At 42.0% G+C, this 22,226-nt stretch overlaps 2 protein-coding genes across 2 annotated transcripts; one reads left to right on the top strand and one right to left on the bottom strand.

Moving 5' to 3' along the window:
- Positions 1-8,708: 8,708 nt before the first annotated feature.
- Positions 8,709-11,707, top strand: LOC139648293 (retinol dehydrogenase 7-like). The gene is made up of 4 exons (XM_071524367.1): positions 8,709-9,021; positions 9,790-10,048; positions 10,159-10,322; positions 10,455-11,707. Exons 1-4 carry the CDS (start codon positions 8,709-8,711, stop codon positions 10,670-10,672), a joined length of 954 nt encoding a protein of 317 aa, XP_071380468.1. The 3' UTR covers positions 10,673-11,707.
- A 302-nt stretch (positions 11,708-12,009) lies between these two features.
- LOC139648292 (ATP synthase subunit beta, mitochondrial) lies at positions 12,010-16,849 on the bottom strand. The gene is made up of 10 exons (XM_071524366.1): positions 16,716-16,849; positions 15,612-15,785; positions 15,276-15,450; positions 14,853-14,974; positions 14,510-14,694; positions 14,191-14,349; positions 13,482-13,604; positions 12,940-13,152; positions 12,608-12,809; positions 12,010-12,495 (listed from the first exon to the last, which is right to left on the bottom strand). Exons 1-10 carry the CDS (start codon positions 16,816-16,818, stop codon positions 12,398-12,400), a joined length of 1,554 nt encoding a protein of 517 aa, XP_071380467.1. The 5' UTR covers positions 16,819-16,849; the 3' UTR covers positions 12,010-12,397.
- Between the last annotated feature and the right edge of the window lie 5,377 nt (positions 16,850-22,226).

Here is a 22,226-nt window from a genome sequence, read left to right as displayed (position 1 = left end):
CATCTGAGAATCACTGTGTTAGACCTGGTCTGTCTAGTGTTAAAGCACCAACCCCTCCCAAAACTCACTGCGCTTGGACTCATATTGTGATTAGAGATGAAGATCAGCCATACTGCTGTGACTGCCCATCATAATATGATACAGTAACACAATGTCAATGTGATGTAACTCAATGTGATGTTCAACATATAACACAGGGATATTTTTGTACACAATCGCCAAAATCTGTTACCTTTTACATGTCTGAACTCTTATTTAGAAAACCATTAGGATTTTGAAAAGGAGGAGAAGAATACAGTGTTTGCACTACATTCTTTATTTTATGATCAAGTGCAACAACCAATAACAACACAAACCAACCCATGTCTTAGTTCCTGGTCATCACCGAGAAAAAGGAAATCATAAAGAGATGTTTTAAAATGCTATTCCAGAGGGAAACTGGACTGGATTAGCCTGACATTTAGACTGACATTGCCTCCATGTTAGCCGTTTTCTCTCTGTGTGTGTGTGTGTGTGTGTGTGTGTGGGTTGATTTTCCACGAACCAATCACTAGTGACTGACGTATCCGGCCGCTCTGACGTTATTTTCAGTTACACTGGTGCTGGGTGTATTTACTAACTTTACCAACAATGTTGGTTTTTCACAAAAATATGTTTAAGGAATGATTTAAAAAAAAATTATTCTGCCAAAACGCCATTGGCCCGATCACTTTTCCGATCGAGAAATCGCTGTTGAATAGAGCAGACTCTGAATCGCTCGACCAAATCTGAAGAGTGGGCGGGTCAGGAGTCTGGAACCAGGCTAGGACTGGATGCTTCTTAATAACAATATATCTAATCCACACTCATCTGAGCCACACATACTTAAAATTGGACGTTGAAATTACGTCTATTGCTTGCTGGGATAACACACCACAAACATTCAATTAATTTGTGACGCCAACCTAAACCTCCTACATGTGGTTTCCAGCTGTCCAGGAGGGAGCCGCGACTCGGTGCTGCAGAACAGCAGGGTGTCGTGCGTCTCGAGCAGGTGCTGCTTGAGACGCACCCCAGCAAGCAATAGACGTAATTTCAACGTCTCGGCTAGATATAGCCCAGATTTAGTCCGGCTATGTGTAACCCACTTCTAGCCAAAATTATCTTGAAATTGGTTAGATTTAGTTTTTGCCAACGCAGCTTGCGAGATGTATGATATTCCATCATGTAAGCAAAGTCAGCAGTGATTACAAGGTGTTTAGTTTCATTTCTTTGACATGGTCTATGCGTAGCCACGATTTAGCTCCCAATTGGCCGGCTATTTGTAGCCCATTTGTAGCCCACTTCTAGCCAAAACTGTTTCATTGTCGTTTTTGCCTAGGCAGCTTGTGAGATGGATAATATCCCATCACGTTTGCAATGTCAATAATAAATACAAGGTGTTAGTATCATTTCATTGACATAGTCTATGTGTAGCCACGATTTAGCTCTGAATTGGACCGGCAACATGTAGTCTGCTTTTAGCCCATCCGGCGAAATCGAGGCAATCAACTGCCGTCATTTCAACGGCTTGGCTATAGCCCTGATCACCGGCTGTGTGTATCCCACCAAAACAGTGTTAAAATTGGTCGTTTTCCCACACAACTTGTGACGTGCATGGCATCAGATCATGTTAGCAAGTCAACTATGAAAACAAACTGACATTAGTATCATTTAATTGAAATGATCTATGTGTAGCCACGATTTAGGTCAATTGGACCGGCTACTGTATAGCTTGCTTAAACCCATCCGGCGAAGTTAGCATTAACCTTTAAATTAGCATTATGCTTTTGCTGTCACACATTCATATACACCATTCTCCGTATTTGACTTTCTTTCATTTTATAAGTAAATACAAACTGCAATTAAAACTGCAAGCAGTGATGAGTGGGCCCTCGCCTCCGTGTGCAAGTCGGGGTGTGCTACAGTCGGGGTGTGCTGCAGTCGGGGTGTGTAGCAGCCGTGGCCTCGTTACTGGACATTGATTGGTCGACGTGGCCCACACCATGAAAATTCCATGTAAATCCAATGACGATTGTCACACAAGGCTTACTTCCTGTCGCCAGTAGGTGGCGCAATGCCTATGACTCCTAATTGGCCTGTAGATGTCCTCAGGCCTGGACAGTTGTCCAGCATGTCAAATCTGGTGCAGATTGGACATGTACACTCAAGTTCACACAACTTCCTGTTGCCAGTAGGTGGCGCTATGACTGTGACTCCCAATTGGCCTGTATATGTCCTCAGGCCTGGACTCTTGTCCAGCATGTGAAATCTGGTGCAGATCGGACAATGTACATTCAAGTTCACACAACTTCCTGTTGCCAGTAGGTGGCGCTATGACTATAACCGAATATCGGCATGTAGATGTCCTCAGGCCTGGACTCTAGTCAAACATGTGAAGTTTGGGCCAGATTTGACCATGCACAGTCGCGTTACAACCCACTTCCTGTTTCGTGTCACCAGTAGGTGGCGCAATGCCTATGACTCCTAATTGGCTTGTAGATGTCCCCAGGCCTGGACTCTGGACCAGCATGTGAAATCTGGTGCAGATCGGACAGTGTAAACTCAAGTTAACACCGCTTCCTGTTTCTTGGCGAAACATCGAAATTCCCCGTTCCGCCATGGCAACGCCGTTCAACGAAAGCTCCCGATCTTCACAACTAAGTGTCATCAAGGTCCTACGGCTTTTCTGACCACATTTGAGGTGGATCTGGTCAACCCGCTAGGAGAAGCACAGCAAAGTTTAAAACATGTCATTTCCTGTTGCCAGTAGGTGGCGCTATGACTATAACTGAATATCGGCATGTAGATGTCTTCAGGCCTGGACTCTAGTCAAACGTGTGAAGTTTGGGCCAGATTTGACCATGTACAGTGGTGTTACAACCCACTTCCTGTTTCGCGGCGAAACAAGGAAATTCGCCGCCTCGCCACGCCACACCCACGCCGTGTGACGAAAACTCAAGCTTTTGATAACTTTTCATCATCCAGGTCATTTATACACGCTGACCAAGTTTGACGTGGATCCTATCAACCGCCTAGGAGGAGTTCGTTAAAGTACGACCCCTGCAAATGGCCAAAAACGCCCAAAAATGTCACAATCAATTCAAAATGGCTGACTTCCTGTTGGTTTTAGGCGCATGGTACCGCCAGACTTTTTTTTAAGTCTGGACATGATACACGTGCCTACCAAGTTTCGTAAGTCTAGCACAAACGTACGGCGAGGGATACTCCGTTGAAATTTTGTAGGGGGCGCTATCGAGCCGTTTTGCCACACCCATGCGCAAGACCCATAAATCCGATTTATTTGAGCGAAGAAGAAAAAGACCACGAACGAAATACGATAGGGCTTCGCACGAGGTCGTGCTCGGGCCCTAATTACGATTCTCAACCGCTGGAGGGCAGCTGTACTGCTTGAGACACATGACGACTGGCAACGCGAGACTCGACAGTTAGCTGGCATAATGCTCCGCCCGGAGGAGGAAGTAGTCAGAGGCAGAGCAGAACTGAGCAGTTCACGCCACGTTTACGGCTTATTAGGTTTATCTTGTAAGTCGCTGTGTTTTTGTCTTGTCATGTGTTCAATATGTATCCACATTATTTGTTATCATGTGCATGAACCGTGACATTTTTAGCGGTTAGCAGTGAGTAAGACATAGTGTGGTTAGCTTAACATGCTACCTAGAAAGCACATGTGCTGGCACAATATTCATGCACATTATTCATGCACATTTCACAGCAGCAGACGATGTGTATTCAAGTTGCATTTGTTTCTGTATTTCCTAAAACTAGTGCAGTGCCCGAATAAAACGTAACCTACCTGTTAGCGTTAGCATTCGCCTTAGCGGTTAGCCGCACCTAGCAGTTGTGTTGTTTCAAATGTTCCATGATTGTAGTTTTTGTAATAAATTAATTATATATTTGTCATGTTTTAATATGTTAAGTTGTTTAAAATGTTCCTGTATGTAATTTTTGGAATAAATTCTTTATATATTTATCTTGTTTGTTGTTTGTTGGATGGATTGACATTTATTATCAGAACATGTTATATTTGAGTAAAAAGAATCCTTTAGCCATTATTTTGTTGTCTATCAGACGTATATATGTAGTCGCTCAATAGCTGTCTAATTGATGGCTAGGCTATACTTAGGCTATGGTTAGACGTCTACTAAACTTTCACTGACAGCCCAAATGTAGCCGTGTTTTAGCCTAGACATCAGGTCTACGTATAGACGGCTTTTAGACGTCTTTGAAACGCAAAATTGCTTGCTGGGATTGTTCGCGATTTAAATGGGGAAATGCGTTTGGAGACAGTGCTTTGATGCGCACAGTCTATTGCTCCTGTGGTAAGATAAGATAACTTTATTGATCAATAAATATAATATATAAGGCATATATATAATAATTAATCACTCAGGTTTCCAACTGAATATAATTGCCTATACATTTGTTCATATCGGCCTATAGCTTTGTTAATATGGTTATTATCACTAGGCTTACAAATGGACTGAAACACATTTTGTTGTTGATAATGAGGTCTGGGACTGCTTTAATAGATTTTGCTTGAAGAATAAGGCATTTTAAGTAGAAACCACTTCATGCGTATTGCCCCACGCATACTTCCAAGCACACGTAGATTTTGATCGTACCAAAGAACAAATTCAGGTATGGTATTCAGCTGTGTGTGGAGGACGATGACGAAGACTAATGTTACTTATGTAACTAACTGGTTTGTGGCCAATTTAACTTCAACGTTTACATTTAGTGACAAAAGTGACAAATTGCAAAAGTGACAATTTATTTTCGATTCGTAACTGTAACATTCTTACTGAAACTGGAATTGTAACTACTTCGATACTAGTTGAAACACAATACCTGGTAAATTGGCTCCTCAAATATTTGATGATGGCGCGTGAGTTTGGAAATCATCCACTTTCACAACACATAGGTCTAGTGTAGCGTTACACTGCTTGGCAGGACTAACCAACAGTAGACCCTATCTCTGCCTGTCTCAACGTGCACTTTCTGGTAACTGGACTGAAGAACCACTTTATGAATGATCAACGCATTTTATATTTTGCCTATCTTCATGGATTACCAAATACCATGTAGGCTAAAACATTTATAGACTATCACTTCTGCAGTTTGATATTTGTTTGACTTGTTCCGAAATGTTCCGAAATGTTTAATAGCCTCTTAGCCTACATGGCTCCCTATATGGAAATTAGTTAATTCGAGGTGTAGTCAACAAAATGTGTCAGTAAAATAAAATAGTCCCTTAACTGCCTTTTATGCCATAGGCTAGTTTACTGCTAGTTTACTGCTGGTTAATGGCAAAATAGTGCCGGTGTGTCTGGAATGCTTTAGCTGTCATTAAAAACATCCCATTCATACCCTCATTCAAAGTCCTCATTGTTTTCTCTTCATCTGTCGCTTGACTCGAATAAAGGTCTGGAGCAAAAAACAAAACAAAAAAACAAGCCGCTCTTACCTGTTGTGAAGGTCTTCCAGGACTGCTGCAAATCTGGTACAACTTCAGGAATTAAAACACACCCAGATTACGATCAGGTTCAAGGGGCGTCACATGCTTGGTATTGACCAATGCCTGGTGTAGGGCGTTGACCTCTTTAGGAAAACGGCAAAAATGTTTATAATCCTTGTAAGTCATTTATCAGAAAACACAACGCTAAGCAACAACAAACAAACACAGTAATTCTAATTATTTAAATTTAGACCAGTGATAATGCTGATTTCTTTTACAACCGATTTTGAAAAAAAGTTCTATAGTCAAACGACTGTTTAGCTGCACAGGGAGGGAGGGGAGAGGGGAGGAATAGAGGAGAGAGGGCTGACAGACAGAGAAGGGGGGACAGAGGGAAAGCAGGGCTTTTTTTTGCATCTTAAGCAGATCTGCTCAAGATCTGTTAGAGACATTTTAACTCTAATGAATTTACCTGTCTGCCCTTTCAAACTGAAGTAAGCACACTTCTTTTTTTTTCTCAGAAAACTGAACCTTTTCTAGTTTTTGATTGGTAGCCTAACTGTAATGAAACAAGGTACAAACATACCTAAAAAGGGTACAAATTCTTGTCGCTGGGTCTGTACCTTATTAGGGTACAAATATTGTACCCTTGTGTATGGTCCATATTTGTACCTTATCACCTGTACCTCTGAAGGAACAAATATGTACCCCAAGTGACAAAATTTACTGTGATGCTTTGGTACAACAATGTACCCTTTGAAAAGGCACATATGTCCATTTAGGGGTAACACCCCAGCGACAAGCCATTTTGTACCTTAAAGTGGAAAGTGGCAAGCATTCAAAATGTATCCTTCTCCACTGTTTAATCATGGAATCAAGAGACATTACAAGCTACACCCAAACCGGAAGTATTCTTTTCTCATACTTACAAGAAAGGTTTTCTCGTAATTACGAGATGAGATACTAAGTCATAAGTATGAGATGCGTCATTACAAGGAACCATCTCCAATTTTTTTTTTCTTTGGTGAATGCAATATGCTTCCGTAATAGTTGACAACAGTTGGTTAATGTTTTTTATTGGTGATCCTTTGGGCACACCATGTTCCTTGATGTTGATTTCGGAACATTTCGAAACAAGTCAAACAAATATCAAACTGCAGAAGTGATAGTCTATAAATGTTTTAGCCTACATGGTATTTGGTAATCCATGAAGATAGGCAAAATATAAAATGCGTTGATCATTCATAAAGTGGTTCTTCAGTCCAGTTACCAGAAAGTGCACGTTGAGACAGGCAGAGATAGGGTCTACTGTTGGTTAGTCCTGCCAAGCAGTGTAACGCTACACTAGACCTATGTGTTGTGAAAGTGGATGATTTCCAAACTCGCGCGCCATCATCAAATATTTGAGGAGCCAATTTACCAGGTATTGTGTTTCAACTAGTATCGAAGTAGTTACTGTAAGAGCCATTTCTGTGCATGTGTTTCATTTGTATTTTGTTTATTTATTTGTGCTGTGAGCTTCCCACTACTTGGGGCATCCCTGCTGTGAACTGTGACAGGTCATATAATCAGCCAGGTGAGGCACTCAGGTGTGGCTGATGGAGGGAAGCAAACGGTTTTAGACCGTGGCGTGTCGTGTCGTTTAATGGTGTTTGTTTCGTTCTGAACTGGTAAATCTGCATCTGCATTGGTAAGCAGACAGTTATTGGAAAAGTGGTAAAAGTCTGGCTCGTATTGGAAACTGTAGACTTTAAAATGTGAACAATAAACAGCACTATGATTATAATGGATCAAGCAGTGGAGTGGACATGTCATTTACACGCGTCGAAACATCCTCACCATCAGCAACCAGGTGCCCTTGACTGATAAGCAAAAAAGGGTCACTACAGTTACAATTCCAGTTTCAGTAAGAATATTACAGTTACGAATCGAAAATAAATTGTCACTTTTGCAATTTGTCACTTTTGTCACTAAATGTAAACGTTGAAGTTAAATTGGCCACAAACCAGTTAGTTACATAAGTAACATTAGTCTTCGTCATCGTCCTCCACACACAGCTGAGAAATGAAGGCAACTGATTTATCCTGATTCATGAAGGAAAGAGAGGAGGCAACCGCTAATTTTAGGGATGTGTAACGAAAAAGTAATGTAACGAGTACAGTAAGTTAAATAAGTAAGGTGGTTACCACATTCTCGTTACCTTTGAGGAGTGAGTAGACTATTAAAAATCACTGCATGAGTAGTTCAACGGTGGTCAGGTAGGATAGGGGAGAGCGGGGTAAGATGAGCAGGTTTTACTGAAATTGTTATCTTGGCAAGGAAAAATGAGACAGAACTAAAACAAATGCTCCCACCCACATTTCAGGTAAGAATGGTAAGAATGCAGATAAATGAAAGAAGAGTGAAAATACAACTTCTTAAAAAAGAACAAAAAAAAAACAGTCCCTTATGGCTCAATTTGCCCCAGGTTGGGGGTAAATTGATCCTAGCAAGTGGGTAAATGTATCTGCTTAGGGTCAAACTGAGCCACTGAATTATTCATGTTGGAGTCTGGATAAAATGCAAATAAACTATTTCTGTGTCAAATGGGATTCATCAATGTTGTCACTTTAAATCATCTTTATTAAAACTTTTTTTTGGTTATTTTTTTCAATAGTTTTCTCAATAATTGTAGAACAGTAGTAAAATGTTCTTGCATGTTGTTTTGCAAACCAAAGCACAAGCTTGAGTTAAATGTGACATTACTTGACATTAAAAACACTAAAACACTTCAACTACTGTTAGCACTACTACTACTGCTACTACTACCACTGTTGCTGCTTCTACTATTAGTACTACTTCAACACTTTGAATTTCACTTCAACTACTATTGCAACTATTACTTCAACTGAAACTACTACTTCAACTCACTTTCTTTAACTTTCTGTAACTGTTTCACTCTTTCTTTCACTCTTTTACTCTTTCAGAACCAGTGCTACTGCTACTGCTAATACTATGAACACATGGTGAGCCTGTAGGTCTTATTAATGTGTCATTACACTTCTAGCCAGAGTTTCTCCTCCTTTACATAACTTCCTATTGGCACACACCCTTCATACTCCTAGACAATGCTGAGGTCTCAATCACTTCCCTATAGTGTGTTGGTGAGTAAAAATGGGGCCAAAACACGGCAAAAAGATATGAAGCAGTTTCCCTCTTGTGTCCTGCAGTCATGTACCTGTACCTCCTGGGGCTGGTGGTCGTCTATTACCTGTACCGCTGGGTCAGGGAGATGCCCAGGGTCTCCGACAAGGCCGGCAAGTATGTGTACATCACCGGCTGTGACTCGGGCTTCGGCAACCTCCTGGCCCGGCACCTGGACAAGCTGGGCTTCAGAGTGATCGCCTCCTGCTACACAGAGAGAGGGGAGGAGGACCTGAAGAAGTCCTGCTCCGACAAGCTGATCACCACGCACCTGGACGTTAGAAACAACGACAGCGTCAGCAAAGTTGCGGCAATGATCAAGGAGAAAGTGGGAGAGCGCGGTGAGTGTTGAGTGTTAATGATGACAGACCACTTGTAACTATCTCTCTCACATATTTCCATTTAAATTTACAGCCATGGAATAACCAGTTTCTTCATTTGGGAGGAAAACAATGCTGTGACAGTATAAGTTGTTTCACATTGGTCTGGCTTGAATCCTTGTTATAGCAAGTGTAATAATGCTAAATACTGCTCTTTTGTAGGTATGCACAACCCCAACGTAACACACTGTGATATTTGATCCCTGCAGTCTACACAACCCACAACATTGTTACCAGCAGCCGGTCTTACTTTACTAAACAGACTCTGAAATATAATCAACATGCAGGAAAACCTTTGCTACTCCTTTTCACAGGAACACAGTATCACGTTGTACATTCTTTTCATAATGTACTAATGTACATAATGTGCTCAAGATTACATAAAATTAATTGGTGGTCAGTGAAACAGTATGGTACTCACTAGTTTGATACTGCACATAGATATTTGTTGAGAGATCTTGGTTAGACATATATAACCCCTTTTCCTGAAAGTGTATTACTTCTTCTTTTGTCTTTGAACTATTGACAACAAAGACACTGTAATGGTTTTAATGATGGAATTTGATGTACTCCATTTCTCTCTCTTGCTCACTTCATCCAGTGTAAACATAAATAAGGCAACAACAACAACTCCACTTCCTTCCATTACTAGAACTTCCGGTTAGTCATCCGTTATTACAGAAACTAGGCAGGTTGGTTGGGTAAATAACGGTTTAAAAACACTCCTAGGCCTTTGGGCTGTGGTGAACAACGCGGGCGTTGGCACTCCCTCTGCCCCTTGCGATTGGCTGACCATCGACGACTACAAGTCCATGCTGGATGTGAACTTGAACGGGGTGATCGCCGTGACGCTGAGTGTCCTGCCGCTGATTAAGAAGGCCAAGGGGAGGGTGGTCAACGTCGCCAGCGTGTTCGGGAGGATCAGTGTGGTGGGAGGCCCGTACGCCATCTCCAAGTACGGGGTGGAGGCCTTCAACGACAGCCTCAGGTGAGTCACACAATTTATCAATACACAATGACAAGATTTTTTCCTTCAAATACAATCAGCCACATTGATCACATTGAACACATTGATCGAGGAGCTTTTTTTTTTTTTAGGTTAAATATGATTCCTTTTGGTGTCAAGGTCCTCTGTATTGAGCCAGGCTTCTTCAAGACAAATGTGACTGACCATAATATGCTGCTCAAAAATGTGAAGATGCTGTGGGACAAAATGACCCAGGAGGTCAGAGATGACTATGGGGCTGATTATCTAGATAAGGGTAAGACTGGACAATTTCATTTGGTGTATTGTTTTTGGTTTTTTGTTCTTTTTTAACTGAAGAAATCTGAAATCTATTCGGTTAAAATGACACAGATAAAGTTACAATGTGTGGCATTGTTTTCCCTCCTAGTGGATAAGATGATGAAGCAGAAGCTGGCCAAGATAGTTGATGCGGACCTGATGAAGGTGGTCAGCTGTATGGAGCATGCCGTGTCTGCAGTCCGGCCCCGGACCCGCTACTCCTCCGGCTGGGACGCCAAGCTCTTCTGGCTGCCGCTGTCCTACATGCCAAGCTGCTTGTCCGATTACCTCATGTCCAAAGAGGCCATTCCCAAGTCTGTCCGATAAGGCCCATACTAATATAATGAGGATATTTGGTCTTAAGATGTGCCTGTTTTTATCCATTTCCCCACAGGCCGTAATACAGGCCATGCAACTGACCAATGTATTCATGTATTTTTTAAATTCCTAGCCAAAGCCATATTCCAAATTCACTATTGAATAGCCAACATTTGTTTGATGAGCAATATTGTGACATAACTAATACCACTTAAAACTATACTTGTCCAAACTTTGTTTGCTTCCCTCCTCTAGAGCAAGGACTTCATATATGTTGTCATTTGTAAAGAATTGTGCAGCTACATGAGGCTTTCTCACAAAAAGCAGGAAGGGCTGGGCAAATTGAAAACCAACTTATCTGCAGCTAGATTGAGGCTTGTTCCAACTTATCTAGGCCTTGGGATGATAGGTGTGTGTGAAAGGTTAAGGATACAGCAATAAATATCTAACCCGCAATTCAACAAAGAAATGATAAACAAGTGTGCAGAAATTGCAGGAGAAAATTGGTGTTGTTTAAATTCTAAAAGGATTATAAGTAAGATTAGTACAGTGTCAAAGTTCAGTATAACAAGCGTCTAAAATGTATGTGCAAAAATGCATACCTTAAACACTTACACACAGTACATTTTTGAAATGTTTTCATTCCATGTTCATCCTCTTCTATAATGAGCAGCACCTAGCATTTCTCAGCCATCAGTCATGAGGAAAAAACTTAATTAACTCTCCATAGTGGGCTTGTACCCAAACAGCTCAATGTTACCTTAGTTCATTTTTGTGTTTGATGTGTAAGTGGGTAATTTTAGGCAATTGACCTTTGTCCTAAACTAAGAGCTCCAGCTAGAGTTGGACATGAGCCAACAGTGGGGAAGTTCAACACTTTGAGAATTGACCATAGTTATCAATAGTGAATGAAATTTAGGCCTACTTGTTTAAGTGCTCTGAAATTCTTTCATAGGATTCCCAACAGTGATTAATGTAATAAACTGCACTCATAATCCACCACTGCAGCCCTGGGCAACATGAGGTAGACTTTGTGAATATGAAATCATTTTACAGCCTCAATATTGTAGAAGGAACACTGTCTTAATTACGGGCAATGATAAGCCTCTTCGGCAGCAACAACCTTAATTGTCAGTGTATTGTTTTTATCATTTGATTTATTGACACCCAGTACTGCAATTCTCAAGTGTTGTTTCTGTGATTCAGGCTGTGACAGCAACAAGTTTGTCATGAATCAAAAACCCACAGAGTGAAGTTTCTTAAACAGAAATCCTGACAATTAGTATTAGGAAACAACGTATGTCACCGCAAAGTCTGTGAACTAGAAACAAAAACAACACTTCCCATCTTTGTCAACTGCTTTATTTCAGTTTGTGACAATGAACTGCGACAGTACAGCTAGCTCAACATGGCCCATGAGTGCCATCTTGTGGTCAAAGTGGATGAGGACAGCCATTTCATGAAACAACCCATTAGGAACAAGATTTTCTTCACTACAACATATTAAAAGCCTAGGAAGTATACAGTTGACACAAGTTGTAGTTTTATGTAAAGACAGACCTTTATTCCATCTCTTTTTCATTGGAAACATTAAATAGAACTTTTCTTTCAAGATGACAAGACAGGTACATCTGCATTGTGACATGTTTTACAAACCAAGTGCTCCTACCACACGACCCCTCCTTCCTTTCCCCTTTTCCTCAATTTCTTAAACAGTTAAGATTGTTTAGACGTTTATGAGTGCTCCTCAGCCAGCTTCGCGGCCTTCTCAACAACCTCCTCGATGGGGCCCACCATGTAGAAGGCCTGTTCGGGGAGGGGGTCGTACTCACCTGGGGGATAACAAGGTGCAAGATGATAAATAAATCATAAGCACGATCAAAAAAATAAAAATAAAAAGGGGACAATCAAATACATTAACAGTGATATTGTCCGTATACGTACCAGCAAGGATGCTCTGGAAGCCCTTGATGGTTTCCTTGAGGGGCACCAGCTTGCCCATGTGGCCGGTGAAGACCTCAGCCACCTGGAAGGGCTGGGACAGGAAACGCTGGATCTTGCGGGCGCGGGCCACAGTCAGCTTGTCCTCCTCAGACAACTCATCCATACCCAGGATGGCAATGATATCCTGCAGGGATTTGTAGTCCTAAAAAGGGAGTGAGCAAAACGGTTAGCCTGATAAATGTCTGGATCAAACTACAGGTGAGAAAGTTAGAAAACTATATTTGACATTCAATACAAGAGCAGCGGATTATGTGGCTATTCAAATGACAAACCTGCAGGATCTTCTGTACGCCACGGGCGACGTCGTAGTGCTCAGCCCCGACAATGTTGGGGTCCATGATACGGGAGGTGGAGTCCAGGGGGTCGACGGCGGGGTAGATACCCAGCTCAGCGATGGCGCGGGACAACACAGTGGTGGCGTCCAAGTGAGCGAAGGTGGTGGCGGGGGCGGGGTCAGTCAAATCGTCAGCGGGCACATAGATGGCCTTGGTGGAGAGAATTGAGGCTTCGTCACTTTAACATGCTAGTACTAGCCTTCTTGTTGCCGCAATACTATATGATCAGAGTAAATCAATGGTTTTAGCCAGTATTCTCCCATCACCAATTTGTCGTTTCAAATACATGCTCCTAAAAGGCCAAGTACCTGTAACACTGTCATAGCATGGCATCTGTTGGCAATGATGAAGTACTATATAACAGTTTAGTATCCATTATTCTACAGCCATTACCAATGTCCTTAAGATGTTTTTGCAAGTGCATGTAATGCCATGACACAGCTAGAGTGTCAAATGAACTTCTTGAGCTCTTTGCTTACCTGCACAGAGGTGATTGAACCCTTCTTGGTGGTGGTGATTCTCTCCTGCATGGTACCCATGTCAGTGGCCAGAGTGGGCTGGTAACCCACAGCGGAGGGGATACGACCCAGCAGGGCAGACACCTGAGAGGTCAGGAGAGGACTTGGTATTAGGATGTGCAAAAGTCTATTTTTTCCCCCATGGCTGACTAGTCAATGGATGGTCTGAATGACGAACTTGACTAGTTGGTGTAAACAAGCAAAAATTCAACATAAGCTTATTTGGCTATGGGCAAAATAACTTATTAACCACAAAACAAGCCTTTACTTAAATATAGGTAATAGGTTAAATATGTCATTATATAATTTGACATTTTTACATGCAAGCATGTACATACATGTGGAAGATATTGATTATACGAAGCATTTCCAAATCAAGTTAGTCTGATAAAACATCAAATGCAAACATTGAGATCCTCATGATCGAATTATTGACACATCCCTAACTTGGTATCAGCATCAAGCATTAGATGTTTTTATCTTCACCAACCTTTGGTGTCTAGACAGGGATGTCAGAGCGTTAACTAAGTTGCATTTTAATCCAAATTTGTCAACTGCAACATTAGAGACTCCCTGTTTATCACAATAAACTAATCCCATAACATTTCTGTAAAACTTTGCCTCTGCAACTTGGCCACTGGTAGACAAACTATTTTGGGACTGTACGGACCTCAGAGCCAGCCTGTGTGAAGCGGAAGATGTTGTCGATGAAGAGCAGCACATCCTGACCCTCCTGGTCACGGAAATACTCGGCCACAGTCAGTCCAGTCAGAGCCACTCTGGCACGGGCGCCTGGGGGCTCGTTCATCTGTCCGTACACCAGCGCCACCTAGTGGGAGGAGAGTGGAGGGCAGGTACAGATATCTGTCAACATTCACAAGGACATGGGGTCACTGTCAAACCCACCCTTCCAATTAAAGACCAATAGTCATGTTTTACTACTCAGGGCTAGTTTACTTTTTCTTATGGAGGCTTGCTACAATCCTCACCTTGGAGGTGGTGTCCTTCAGGTTGATGACACCAGACTCAATCATTTCATGGTACAAGTCATTTCCCTCACGGGTGCGCTCTCCCACTCCGGCGAACACGGAGTAACCACCATGGGCCTTGGCCACATTGTTGATCAGCTCCATGATCAATACAGTCTTGCCCACACCGGCACCACCGAACAGACCTGTGCCGATAAAAAACATGGCAGATAAGCATTACACACTGATTTTATATTGCAAAATCACTACAAACATCCCAAGTATTCAAATCGGTCCCATTAATCCTGTACATTATCCTGCCAAAGTTTGTCGCACACATGAACAAAACTTCTATCGCACATACCGATCTTTCCTCCCTTGGCGTAGGGGGCCAGCAGGTCGACCACCTTAATGCCAGTTACCAGAATCTCCTGCTCCACACTCATGTCAGTGAATTCAGGGGCCTCAGCGTGGATGGGGGCAGTCCTGGGAAAAACATTGTTTTCCAGTCACTTCATCTATATATGACTAATAAATCAAACAGCAAAATTAGAAGCAAGTTGCAGACCAATAGACATTTGCACCCTCTATCGTCACCATGTCTTCTACCTAATGCCTACTGCATCACTGCTGCCCTTGTATTGCTTTGCTGCATGTTAGATTGTTTTTATATTGACCTTGCTTTTGTACTTTCATTTTCAATCACGTCTTCTCGCAAGCCTCATGAAATGCACTACACAAATTAACTATAATTGGAATTGTGCAGTTATGCAAAACATGAACTCACTGCTTGGTGGAGATGGGACCCCTCTCGTCGATGGGCTCACCGATGACATTCATGATTCTGCCCAGGGTTTCGGGACCCACTGGGATTCTGATGGGGGCACCAGTGTCCTGGACTCCCTGTCCACGGACCAGACCCTCGGTACCATCCATAGCAATGGTACGCACTGTGTTCTCCCCTGAGGACACGACAGAAACAGGATTCAAATATTGAATTGCTACTGTACAGTCTTCCAGTCAATGAACAGCCCTTTTACTGCATTTTACCCAGTTACAGCAGCAGTCACACACCTGACCCATGTAAGTACAAAGACTGCAGGCTATATCCGAAGATGCTCACCAAGATGCTGTGCTACCTCCAGGACTAGCCTGGACTCACGGCCGGTGACTTCCAGGGCGTTGAGGATGGGAGGGAGGCCCTCGTCAAACTGGACGTCGACGACGGCACCGATGACAGCCACAATGCGCCCGGTGGCGACGGCAGCAGCGGCGGCTGGTGCGACATAGTCTCTGCCTGTCGAAGTAATCCAGTGGAAAAGTGAGCATTTAACTCTGGCAGAGACCAACATGTGTGACCTTGTCGTGCCTTTGCTCGTTTGTGTCTGACTGCACTGTCCGATGTGAAGCTGCGAGACAACTGCGCGTCTGGCCGCTGAAGTCTCAATGTCAAGTGATTGTTTTCGGCCATGTTATGAATCAGCTTAGAAACGAATTATCCACGATTTCACTTGACTGACAATGTAAATCGCAGTTGAATGACCTTTGTAACAATACATTCAACAAACTTCTGTGAGATTAACGCTGGCTGGCCACTTATCTAATTACCGGTCTAGCTAACATGAGAAGTCTGACAAATGAATGAAGTTTGCTGCGAGCTAATGTTGCTAATGCTACTCGTTAGCTGCACGACGATCAATGACAAGAAATTCACATCATATAGTTAGTCTGTCTGCAATAACATAAATGGGAAAGTAGGCTCACTCTCTGCAGAGGTTAGCACTTTTTGGTGACAGCAGATCCATTTTAACATGCGTTGTTGTGTGAACTTTGCAAACATCTGTCAAACTACGCTAGCCGACTAGCCTTAACTCAGCTAGCTATAACCTGTGACTGCTAGTGCTAGCCGCATAGCCACTACACCGCCTCATGTCATGACACATAAAGGTCATTACTGTTGGCACAAAAATAACACAGTCCAGTCATTACTTATTCAATGACACCCGCCAATAGCAGTATATATGCACATTGTCAGCATTTAATATTTTGAAATGGCTCCAATATATGAAATATTTGACATTTCAGTATCACGGCCTGCTCCGCCGCCGACAGGGCAGCAGCGTGTTGCTAGCGCCAGCTAGCATAATCCCTCCGTCCTGACAACCGAGTAAACGTGTCTTTCCTTAAAACATATCTCCCTCAAATGCTCCAAGCATGCGGGACTTACGAGAGAGGACGGCTGGGGATCCAACGAGAGCCTTGAGGGGCTGGACCCCAGGCTTGAGAGCCTGCAGAGCCCCGGTGCAGCAGCGTCCCACAGCTCCTAACATGGTCAAAATGGCTGAAGGTGGAAAGAGACAGAGGAACTTGCGGCTTTATAATGAATGACCGCTGAGGCGAACTGCGCTTGCGTGCAACGTCAAGGACTAGACAGAGCATGCGTGGATCTTAAGCGCATCCAGCTGACATTCTGCCCTCTACTGCGCTGCCCTGTTTGACAACAAATGTGTGGCTGCAGAATGACTGATACTTTTAATAGTTTCCTAACAAAAGCTCACACAGTATCTAAAAGTAATGGTTCAGTTAATGTACATGTCGACTGGAACACTGCAGACCCCAGAAAGTATGGTTCAGGGATCCAGGTGGCACCTTGATCAAATAAGTACACAGTGTCCCATCTTGTCAAGGGGCGCTGAACTCTCAGCTGCACCCCTGCCATTTGGTGTTTAGGTCTGTAGTCCCCATCTTGATTGGGTTGGTTGCAGTTCCCTCATTCCTCAGAGACAGGAAACAGCAAAGATGTCAAGAGAACATCCATTATTTTACCTCAAGATAAGCTGTCAGATGGCCTCACCATTATATGTATTATAGCCTGAAAATGTTCTACCTGTAATGACTCAATATGTACTCAGTAGGCAATACCCCCCAATACATGTACACACACACTCACACACATGTCTGGGTAGGTGTACAATAGAGAAGGAGAGTATAGTTATAATAGGTGACTATACTGTGCAACCATCATCCATCTATATGTAAGCTACTGCATCTGCAAATAGCGGTAATTTGTGTGGGTACACAATAAGATTAAACTTTACTGATCACTGTGGGAAAATTGGGCCATTGCAGCAGCAAACAATAGGACATCTACAAGATTACAAAAATAGAACAAAAACAACATATTGATGACTTCATCCTGCTAAAACAGAACCTATTGGTTTAAAATACTTTCTCACTATGTTGACTATTGACAGCCTTTCATCTTAAGAGACGTTTGCGGTTGACAAATCTATGAATCCACTTTCTTAGACTTGCAGAGCAGATGTGTGAGTGTGCACATGGAAGATAAAATAATGTATGTGCAGAAATGTGTCCAGACATGCAAAAGTGCATTGTTAGCGACATTATCAAATTTAGAGATGGAGGTATAACATGTGTACAGAAATGTGTTCATTCTGTATGTGACAGTGGCACAGTATGATGTATCTGCATTCTCTGTCCATTATCTCTCTCTCTCTCTCACACACATACACACACACACACACACACACACACACACACACACACACACACACACAATTATTCATTGTATTTCTGTTGGTCTATTGATCAATGTTGAATTGTAAAAAGCCTATAGAAGTGAGTGCATCATATTTACACTAGAGTGTGCTGCTGCACTAAAAAGAGAAAGAGGTAGCCTATGTATGGATCCTTTTGTGTCTTGTGTGTGTGTGTGTGTGTGTGTGTGTGTGTGTGTGTGTGTGTGTGCGTGCATGTGTGTGTGTGTGTGTGTGTGCATGTGTCTGTGTTTGATAGATGCAATGCTTCTTCATTTTCCAGGGTTTGAAAAATATACTATTAATCATAGCCTCTATTTTAAAGCATTGAAAATATTTCTATTCACAGAACCTGAACAAACAATGCTTTCTGGTAGAATATTGTATTTACATTTCAGCCTGTAATGATTTCAGTGCGTTAGCCCCTTCAGGCTGTGTGAGAGTAGATTGGAAACCATATTAAACATTCCAAGGATGGTTTAGTCTGGTTGATAAAACATATTCTGTGTAGTTTTGTTTTTGTATCCCTGAGGCAAAACATTCTCTCAAATTCCCACTTGCTGGTTGCATTTGTTCTCTCAATAGAAAAACATACCATCTATTTCATTTATCAACCGCAAAAGGGAATGGAGTTTGGAGAATCAACATGAGTATACAATAATCCATTTACAAATGTCAAAGGTAGTAGTTATCTCTTATTACAGTATGTACTTAATCTATTTTTTCTCAGTGTATTCATTCATTCTAAATTGAAAACACTCCACATAGAACAAGAAAGCATGTACAATAGATATCAAAGGTATATATTTTTTAAAGTGATCAATCAAAACCTCATAAAATCATATATAGCGTTGGTATCCCTTTGAAGAATTAGATGTGATCTTTTTTAAAACACGCCTACTAATGTTTTGTAAGGCACCTTAATTGATTCAACAAGCCTTGGCTTCACTGCTACCCGCAGATGACTATCTGTATGCATGCATACATCTGTACTAGTCTGTATTTGCCTGTGAAAACATAGCGCATACTTGAATCAAGCATCCATTCCATGCCAGGAAGAGAAGTCTGATGAAGGATCATTGAGAATGCTTTCTATTGCTGGGCTCTTGTGGTGAACACAGTTGTTGGCTGATTATAGGTAGATGCACAAGGCAGGTTTTGAGCAACATAGAGCGCCAACACTCCCAGTTAAAGGAAACAAAAGATCCAAGGTTAAAAATATATTTGAACGTTTCTCAGCAAAAAGAAGTTCGTATGTACAGCAATGCTGAGATCATTGGGCAATGTTGCTCACCACCAAAACAGTTGTCATATATCATCTGCTTTAAGTGTTGTGCAGAAGGAAAATAGACTGCTTGCAATGTGAATGTGTTTGGCTGCTGTTACTGTAGCTACAATGATCGGGCTAAATGAGTTCACAAGAGTTTTAAAGTCCATTCGGCTGTGGCACGAAAGGACATGCAGTTCCTGTAGAGGGTCTAATGCAGCAGAAGCCGCAGCAATTCCCACTTCCAAACAGACATCTGCTTTATTTGCCTCTGAAAGAAAGGAGCCATTCTGTGAAGTGGTCTGTGGGAAGCCAGTGGAACCAACTACATATTGGATCCCACCACACACACCTTTAGCCAAACCCTCCTAAATGTTTTCCATCCCAAAAGAATGTCCCACCTGTCCCATGTGCGCCACAGTGCTGTATATTGTCTCTGTCAGTTTTTGCAAAACTCCACTCATGGTACTTGGGACATCTTGACAGCAGCTGACCTTTGACCTTCCGCAGACACGTTCCATGCACCCCTTGCGAGGAAACAATTTTCCACCTTCCAAGACATTTTTTAGAAAGCACTTCAAAGGTGAAGAGGATGCTTTCACAGAGGGAGATTGAGCGGTTTGACACAGACGGTCTGCTGATTGTAGTAAAAGCTTACGGAGCTACAGTAGACCCAGGTCAAATAGTATTTGCAAATGCTTTTCATGGCTTCTTTCAGGCTTCTTAGGTACCAGATGGCTTTGGTTTGCCACATAGGACAATAAAATGAATACCTGAAACTGAGGAAAATGTTTGAAAGTCATTTTTAGCAGACGTTTTCTGTGATTGACAGCTTACCGAAAACTATCTGAATGGTCCTGATACAGTAAACCGTATTCATCTGGTACTCCATGAAGATTACACAATATGCAAATACTAATTTACCCAGTTCTGTGGTATAGCTGTCAGCTTCCCTTTAGATCACACCAGTATGGAAACTTGTTGAGACATAGATATCTGTTTTTTCCCTTGGCTTAATCTTACAGAATTGCAAGTGCGTGCTAGAGAGGAATAATGGATGTGGTTTGCCATTCAACAGTCAACAGTCACTGATGTCACTCATGTTGTCTTCAGCGCTGTAACTATATATTTAAGGAACATGCATTATCTTGTAAAAACAGTGGTTAAGCTAAATGTCACAGGAAAGATACCTGGAAGAGCTGGGGGATATCAAAGAGGTAAGTGGTGGCTTCAGCAGTGTCATAAAAAGGAAGACTCTCACACTTTGTTTTTTTTTTCATGCCACACACCTTTTGCCAGGAATAGATTTTCTCATCCAAGCTAAAATGTGTGACAATACATCCAAATTGCTAAAGTGGTAAAACTCGTGGTTAACACAGCAAGGATGTGAACAATTGGAGGCCACCACATCCGCTCTGTGTTAATTTAGGTAGGATTATTTTTATTGATGTGAAGACACTGAACACTTCAAGTGGGCGTCATCCCATTCCTGGGTAGTTTTAGTGGTGCTGTGGGGTCTGCAGTGGAAAACCCCTTGGGAGATTAAATGCACAATTTAAATGCTGTATAAAATGGTAAACAGACAGGCTTAAGGGTGATGATAGTTATCCAGCTTGTCACTTCAGCTATTGTTGTGAACACATCAGGAAAGCGAGGACTTGCATCTAAACCAGAGGCGTTTTTTTCGATTTGTCATAATGCTCACATCTGGGTTTGAAATGGTCCATTGCACCTGCTTCATTTAAATTGTCCTGACAGCCAATTTATTGCAGAAGCTAAGATTTCTTGCCGTGTGTTTTCCTGAAAATTCACACTTTTTCCTTAGGTGTAAGGCATATCCTATTAGATTTTGTGAATGAAGAAGACTTCAGAGCTGAACTCTGTAGATTTGCCATATGTTGTGCATTATGCAAACAAAAAAGTGTTTAAACTAGAAGAGATAATAGCTCACCAAAGCAGTAGCTTTTAAAGCTGAAGGGTCGGAGTTCAGTGAAGACTCCTCAATGCAAACTAGCTCCAAACTGACACAATATTAAAGTGACAGAAATAATTCCCATAAATCCTTGCTGTTCTTTAATCAGTTCACCATAGAAGGAATGGGAACTAAACCAGATTTAAGGAGATCTATCTTTCAGGGTAGCATTCTTGAGTGACAGGCTCACCTTTGCTTGCTTTCAGGAATACAGTAGGCTACAAAAACATGCACCGTCATCCCTGTGGCAGAGTTATGTGATTCCGATTCCAGCTTTTACAGCTAGAGACGGAGAGGGTTTCATGGGGTTTTGGGCTCCTATGATCCAGATCTAGGGTCTTACATGGGAATAATAAGAATAAGGAGTTCTGACACTTTTCTGGGTCCCCAAAAGGACAAACACCAGGTTTAAATATAAACCTGATTTTTAAGAGTGCATGTTCCTTTTTAGACTTGTAAAAAAGTCTAGCTTTTCACATCTGGCTTTGAAGAGAGCTCGACCAGAAAAGAGACTTGTTTTTGTGTGAAATTACAAAATCTGGCTTTGAATGTACAAAATCTAAGGCCAAAATTAGATTGGAGAACAGATTCTGCTTGTGTACCCTACAAAAAGCTGCACTCTTGGTAGATCTGTGTCCAAAGTCAGTCAACACCCATGCTGACAATAACTGAATGACTTTCCATTCAGTGATGTGAAAAAGTCCCACCGAAGACCAAAAAAGCCTTTCCTGTCATAAATCAAAGGATGAAATCTGTCTTTTATATTTCATACTTTGCTGTCAAAGGACCAGTGGCAACTGTCTCTGGCTTCAGGGAATTTATGTTTACAGTGAAACATGCCAAGAGCAAGAAGAGTAAGTGAGCGCCCCATGTGTTTTCACAGATGAATCATGGTATGCTGCCCTTGCAAGGTGTGTTGCCTCGAGGTATAAATCCTCTCAC

Source organism: Centroberyx affinis, unplaced genomic scaffold (assembly GCF_046629955.1).
Source record: "Centroberyx affinis isolate AG114_WGS23_722 - 3 ecotype Tasmania unplaced genomic scaffold, CSIRO-AGI_Caff_v1 ptg001190l_1, whole genome shotgun sequence".
Taxonomy (NCBI): Eukaryota; Metazoa; Chordata; class Actinopteri; order Beryciformes; family Berycidae; genus Centroberyx; species Centroberyx affinis.
Note: the sequence above shows the minus strand (reverse complement) of the source record. Positions and strands in the feature narration are given on the sequence as shown.